General features: G+C 48.7%; 1 protein-coding gene across 1 annotated transcript in view; it reads right to left on the bottom strand.

Annotated features, from left to right (window-relative positions):
* Positions 1 to 5,109, bottom strand: part of LOC132473729 (serine/threonine-protein kinase BRSK2-like) — a 13,819-nt gene extending 8,710 nt beyond the window's left edge. Inside the window, exons 1-3 of the mRNA XM_060073968.1 lie at positions 3,193 to 5,109; positions 2,616 to 2,710; positions 969 to 1,054 (exon numbers count right to left, since the gene is read on the bottom strand). Coding sequence (XP_059929951.1) covers positions 969 to 1,054; positions 2,616 to 2,710; positions 3,193 to 3,280 — 269 coding nt within the window. The 5' untranslated portion in view covers positions 3,281 to 5,109. The remainder of the gene's footprint in view (positions 1 to 968; positions 1,055 to 2,615; positions 2,711 to 3,192) is intronic.
* Between the last annotated feature and the right edge of the window lie 2,391 nt (positions 5,110 to 7,500).

Below are 7,500 nucleotides of genomic sequence, written 5' to 3'. Positions count from 1 at the left end.
GAGTCCAGTCAGACTCGTCCAGGTGAGGCTGCTTGAACCAGCCATCATCCTCACGCACCACCACATCCTGTTAGGTCATCTTAGGCCCGTCAACACGACACCAGAGAGAAAGCCGTTGTCCGCAGGACTGTGGCATTCTTCGTTTTTTTTTGTTGCAGAAAAGTTACACCACCACCTACTGGCCTCTTATACTTACTACACCGTTTTCACTCGTTACGTTCCATTTGGAAGAGGAGAATTCTGAAAACGTTGTCGTCTGGATGCAAAGTTTGGGATTCAAAACTCTTGGGATTCAAAACTTCCTTTCTCTGTCTGTATACGGTCTGGGAAACTCCAAGGGCAAAAGTTCACTGTGGAATGCCATCAGCCCCATGTCCAAGATTAGCATAATTAGCATGGATGCCAGTTCCATCCCTGGTCTGGGTGCTGGAGGCTGTCGAGCTAGGCTAGGTTAGGCTAGGCTAGGCTGGGCTCAACCAGTATCTTTGTCAGATATTTTGAAAGGCTAACTTTTTGTACCTTAATTTCTTGCTTTTACAGTTGATTAAATAGTGGTATAGAGGTGTATCTATGAATTATTCATCAATGATTGTATTTTCGAGGTACAATATCTGATTGGAATGTGATTGGTTATCGCTTCCGAGCGCAAGGTCACAGTGAAAGTTTATCATATTTGAGCTCTCGGCGAGGCATCAATAGGCTTTCTATATTAGCTTTAGCTTTCTCAGCTTGTTATCGACATGGCGTTGATAACACGCCAGCTAAACCAAAAGGTTTTACCTCGTTATTTCTTATACCCTTAAAGATGGAGGTCTGCGGAGATGCACCCACGGTTATTTCAGTTTTCTTTGTATTTTGTTTTGCCGGATAAAACCGTGACACATCTATAATTTAAAATCAGTGATGAATGGGCCCGATGAGAGGCTGCCTGGCCGTGCTGGGACAAGAGCGGCGGTGGTAATACTCACAGGTATTTGTTATTCTCGTACACATCGTGTAGCTTCAGAACGTGAGGGTGTTCGATGAGTTTAAGAATCGCAATTTCCCTCTCCACCTGGGGACAGAGGAAGAGAGGGAGGCATGAGAGAGGAGAACACAAGTCAGGCCTCTAGGTCCAACTAGAGCAGAAGAGGTTTACAGAGAGATTAATATTGTGTTCTAATGCTGTTGAGCAGTTATCCTACATATTTACATTGAGGGTATTTAGCAGACGTTTTTTATTCAAAGCGACTTACAATAAGTACATTTGTCAGAAGAAAGAAACAACAATATATGGCTGTACAGTAAGGATTTTCATGGAACCAAGTGCCAAGCACTAGCAATTGTTAAATTAACCCATTCCCCATATACAACAAAGATAGCTAGGATACATCACTTATCAACACAAGCCTTCACCCACACAACATAAACACGATGTTTGCCCACCAGGGGGGGGGGGGGAAGAACTAAAAAAAGTTGGCTGCATCATCTCGACATTTTGGGGTTCTGGAAGTACTTAGCAGCTAATTGCGAGGTGGTGTCTCCTGATGCTACTAAAAAGCTGTGGTGCTGGAGCGACTGATTGGAACAGCCACGGACACGCAGGGGTGAGCGCGACAGTGCGCTTTTCTGGCTAGCACTCAGAGTCAGAACACATGTAGATGGACAGGGAGAGTCCTTATTCATCCAGGAGGCTTTTGGTTGTCGTATGGAGTAATATAAAGTAAACTCTGAATTGGTTGTTTGACGGCAGAGTCGATGTAGTGCGAGTTTAATTTGGTATCGTCCTGCTTCGGCCACAAAGCCGGGATATTTTTACCGAAGTTTGAGCTTTCCGTCAGGTTCGGTGAGGAATTCAACTTCACAAAACAGTGTTACATAACAATGTGTTCCTTTAAACCTAAACTCAAGTATCCACAAGCCTCCAAAAAAACGGCAGGCCATAATTCCTGCTGCATTAGCCAGCGGTCCTTTTAATCGCCAATGAAATGAAGAGCTTATACTTGGCCTGTTGTCTAGAACGTATTGCCCACACAATGGGCTGCTCCCCGTTCCATGCACACAGCCAGGCTATTCTTGGCCGTATATAGAGAGAGACTGAGAGTCAGAGAAGGTTATTGAGTGCAGTCTCTTAGTCTCTCCACATGTCTGCCACTGTGGTCTGGTAGGTAGAGGCCTATATGAAATCAATATCAACTTTAAAGTAATACCTCACTGCCCTGTTTGCTTTTCTGTCGAACATAACCCAGAGTCTGATTCAATGTGTGTGAGTTGCGTGTGTATGTTTGTATGGTTCACTCCATCATCTTGTTTTATGATGCAATTACATACACAGGCAGATTTATGGACCGACAGACAGACGGGTGGACGTACAGACGTGCAGACCGACAGATATACGGACTGACAGACAGAGAGACAGACAGAAAGACGTGCAAACAGACAGACAGACGGATAGACAGATATACAGACTAACAGACGGAGACAGACAGATGTACAAACAGATAGACAGACAGAGACAGACAGACAGACAGACAGACAGACAGACAGACAGACAGACAGACAGACAGACAGACAGACAGACAGACAGACAGACAGACAGACAGACAGAAAGACGGACAGACAGGCAAATCCCCTACCTTCATAAGAACCGATTCAGAGAGCTTTTCTCTGTTCACTATCTTGATGGCCACCTTCTGGCCTGTGATACAGTGAACCCCCAACTTCACCAGCCCTGCCCAGGGAAACGGGGGAGAGAGAGACAAGAGAGGAGTGAATGAAGGAAGGACAGACAGAGGAGGCAATAATCCTGTATCTACACGTGTATAACAATAGAACACACACACAGTATACATGCAGGCATACTCACGTTAAAACATACGCACACACACAATGATATATGCTTTTGCACGCACACACACACACACACACACACACACACACACACACACACACACACACACACACACACACACACACACACACACACACACACACACACACACACACAGTAAACAAGTGATGAGTAAATCAGCATTCCACTGCAGTGTGAGCATGGAGAGAAGTTCTAGAAGACACACTACGGTCCACTTCCCACACCCACGAGGGGGGCCCGACGTGCGTTTCTTAGTTAAATGGAAGCAAACGCAATGACATGATTCCACTCTCCACCTTACAAACGGAGGAGGACGATTGAGGAGGAAAGGTGTTGCTTACCTGTCTGTCCCTTCCCGAGCGTCTTCTCTAGTCGGTAAGGCCCCACGTACTGGCTGGACTGGCCTACGGACAGCTCCTTGCCGCTCATCCTTTCCCGCAAGCTCCGTCCCACCCCGTCCCCCCGCGGCCAAGAGACGAGAGACGGCGTAAATTCGAATTCCCGTTGAACGGCGAAATCACATCAGCAGCGATCGGCAGAGAGATGGCGATGGGTGCCTCTTCGCGCGTGGCCACGCCGTAACGACATTACACACACCGCTATTGCGATGTCGCCGGAGGGGAGGGCAGGGAGGGATCGGGATGGAGCAGGAGGAAGATGTGTGTGTGCGCGTGTGTGTGTTGGGGGGCGAGGGGGTGGGTGGGGTGGCTCGGTTGTGCTGAATGATCGGAGGGGGCTGGTTCGTGATCGCAAGACGAGACAAGCTAACGCCGGCGGGGCCTAGACTGCCGGGCACTTGTCATGCATCCTGCAGGCAAACTACACCCGGAGCAGTCCGTGTGAGGAATGAAAGAGAGTCGAGGATGAGTGGATGAAGCCTCTTGAGATGTTCAGATGTCTTTAGCGTGTTTCCCACGCACAACCTCAGAGCTCCTCGCCTTGTCTCAAAAGTCCGAATTGCGGGACGTGCATCAGTGGCATGAGGATGAGGATGATGAAGTCGGTGAGCGGTCCCGATGAGTCTAGAAGGTATGGCTGAACGTGGGCTACGCCTAGAAGAACGAGGCTCAGCCTCCGTGTAAGCCGCCTGTAATGTCTAGTTCTCTCTCTGGCTATATATAGTGGACTCAAAGTGAGCAGATGGAGTCATGACATTCAGTGGGACGGTTACATTTGTTACACACTGACCAGTGAGAAAACGTGTCAAATATCACCCGAGTCAAAATGTCCTCACCCAACCGAATGCATGCATTCATCCACAGCACACAATCACCCGCACCCCCCTCATACGGTGAAATACAGGGCTAGGCTCTCACAAATGAATGCATGGTCCAAATGCAGGCCCTGCACACACACACATATTCGTCTTCTTATCAAGTCCAGGCCGGGATGTCCGGGAATAGCCCGGTGTATCAGGTACAGGCTAATATTCCATTATCACAACAGCAGCAGTGGCAGCAGCACCAGAATGGGTTTTCCAATATCCGGTGTACACTTTAGTTCACCCCCGGCCCTGCATCAAGGAGGGAGGGGTGGAGGGGTGCACTATCAAAACAGCCTCTGCCGGGGCGCTATTAGTCTAGGCTGCCCTGCCTAACTCAGCAGCGACACCGAGATATTGCAACCGTACAAAAAAAAGGGGGGGTCGGCCTGTTAGGCTATTTGTTGTGGGACAATGGGTCCTCCCTGGTCCGCGGTGGATCTAGAAACAACCACCGTCGCTGCTGGTGGTGCTGGTGATGAGAATCACCGCCTCGCCGTCCCTGTCGTTGGCTCCCTTGCTCTCTCTCCCACCCTCTCTCTCTCCTCGGCCGCGGACGATGCTCATGGTATCACAGCATCTTCTCCTCCCTGTAGCCCACGACGACGCTCGCATCCCACGCCGGCCCGTCACTGTCCTCCTCCCGGCGGAATGTAGAGAAACAGCGCGTCCTTTGCCCTGAAAACAGTGCGGTGGATATGTCCCGGTGCGCCAAAGTTCCCCTGGTCCAGGTTCCAGAATCCGCCTTTTTATCAGAGATAGAGAGCGCCTGTCTCGCTGCAGCTCCGCTAAAACCCCCCGTCTCTCTTATTTTTTTGGTTCAACCCTCTCTACTCTCTTCCCGTTCTCTCTCTCTCTCTCTCTCTCTCTCTCTCTCTCTCTCTCTCTCTCTCTCTCTCTCTCTCTCTCTCTCTCTCTCTCTCTCTCTCTCTCTCTCTCTCTCTCTCTCTCTCTCTCTCTCTCTCTCTCTCTCGCTCGCTCGCTCGCTCTCTCTCGCTCCCTCCTGTCACTGCCTCCCTCTCTCTCCCTTCGCTCTAGTCGATACGGGCAGCATCAGCATCCGGGTTCCATTTATCCCCCCCCCCCCCCCCCCCCCTTCCACACACACACGCACACACCCAACACTCTCCCTTTCCCATCACTCCCTCGCCTCGACCTCACCCTCTGACTTTGCGTCTCTCCATCTGTTCATATAACTCAGATCGATTCATTATTTATTTCATATCGCAACACTTTATTGTTTGTACATTATTGTTATAGTAGGTATTCGCATTTATATATAACAATTGTAAACACATTTACAGACAGTAGACATTGCGTTTAATACCCCTTCTTCATCATGCATGGTTCCATTGTGTAAATGATGAATCAATGCCCCGTGCGGACAGCAGGGTAGGCTGGGCCGCGGCTGTAGCGGGACAGCCGGTTAGCTTGGGCCGCTGCTGTAGCGGGACACGTCCCGTGCCGAGCCTTGAAGAGGAGAAGAACACCGGTGGCTCACGAACAGGGGGAGCAGGTGCAGCCGGAACAAAGGGGATGGGACCCAAACACAGACGAGGACTCGGGGAAACGTTACATCATGGCTTTTAATGAAGAAAACTCAAGGATGGCAGGTTAACTGATAAAAACATGACAAATATAGGCCTAACGACGCGACAATGGAACAAAGGAAGTGACCTGGTAAATATAGTGCACTAATGAGGCAAGATTTAAAAGGACGCTCAGCAGGTGAGAAGAGGGGGCAGGTGTAAGGACGTCTGGCGGGCAGGTGGAGAATGAGAACCATAAGGACCCGGGATGGGCGATGCGGTTAGGACACGGGGATCCCAAATCTAATCCCGATTAATCTTAAACGCTCAAAGCGACCAGGTTGATTACATTTGAGTGGATAGCCTACTACGTGTGTGTGTTTGTGTGTGTGTGTGTGTGTGCGTGTGTGTGTGTGTGTGTGTGTGTGTGTGTGTGTGTGTGTGTGTGTGTGTGTGTGTGTGTGTGTGTGTGTGTGTGTGTGTGTGTGTGTGTGTGTGTGTGTGTGTGTGTGTGTGTGTGTGTGTGTGTGTGTGCGTGCGTGTGGGGGTATGTGTGCGTGTGTGTTTGTGTTTGCGTGGGAGGATAAAGAGAATTAGTAAAACAAAGAGTGAGTATTAATGGCTACATGAAGAGGTTGGATTACGTAAGAACACACATGGAATAACAAATAAGAGACAACCCAAACAAAAATGTTGCCACAATCCAACACTTTCCCGTTAATAAAAAATCATGGACACTCTGATTTATTTACTTGAATATACTAATGTAGGCTACTCCTCGGACAATGTCATATCATATCATACAAAAAGTCTCATAAAATTTTCATCATGCACCGCAATTATTCCCTGTAACCACAAGATAGCGCCCGAGCCCAGCCAGCGGCCCAGCCCAGTCGCCTTGTTTCCCAGAATGATCTCCCGCATGCCTGGTCTCAAAGTGAGACTATCTGTGATTAATAACCATCATCAGAGGAGGCGAGTTGTTAAACTCCTCTGCATTCATGAGACGAACGGAGAAATATACACCGCGTGCTGCTATACACCAGGCGGTATATCGTCCTGCCTCGGCCGGCCTGGTCGCTCTGCGAAGGGGCAGGAATGGATTTCCAGTGAGCCGCGCAATAAAATCAAGAGCTCAACGTCAATGCTGTCGTTCCCCTGCTCTTGCTTCTTTCTTATTTTCCTTTTTGTTGCAATCGATGGTAAAAAAAAAAATAAATCCTGTCCGGTTAAAAAACAAGACACTTTAATACAGCATGACAGCTGTTTTGCATTAAAATACGTCAACGTTTGTGACCCTCCACTTACCTGCATTGGGCAGGCTTAAACATGTGTTGTCGGTGTCGTTTTCTATTATCATATGCATATCAATATAGTTCCTGGTCTGCGTTAATTTGTATGCTTTTTCCTTTTTATAATTTTCATAAAAGTCCAATTTTTGCACACAAGTAAATTTCGTCCAATTATGTTGCTCCTTGGTCAACTGCCACTCATAGCACGGTGATTGACAGCTAGCTTTGGCTTTTGACTGGTTCAAATATCAAGGTGAAGCCCCGCCCTAAACTCCATCGGCTGCGTGCGGACGGCGCCTCATGGCTCTGGCGGAAGTCTCCTGGCCGGCATACTGGAGTAAAGCGCGTTCCGATTGGTTACATCCCCTTAGCTCAGTTGCAGCTCTCGGTCCGTATTCTCAGGTTCTAATAGATTAGGTTTCGGCAGAGGAGCTTTCCTGCCCACATGCATAATCCCTCCTTGAGTCTGGTTCTTCCGTTCTTCTTTTGTTGTGTAACTTGTGTGCCAACTTGAGCTGCCAAACGGTTTGATAAAGGCACCAGCCCCAGTTCTGCTACGGGGGTGTA

This window comes from Gadus macrocephalus, chromosome 2 (assembly GCF_031168955.1).
Source record: "Gadus macrocephalus chromosome 2, ASM3116895v1".
NCBI lineage: Eukaryota > Metazoa > Chordata > Actinopteri > Gadiformes > Gadidae > Gadus > Gadus macrocephalus.
Note: the sequence above shows the minus strand (reverse complement) of the source record. Positions and strands in the feature narration are given on the sequence as shown.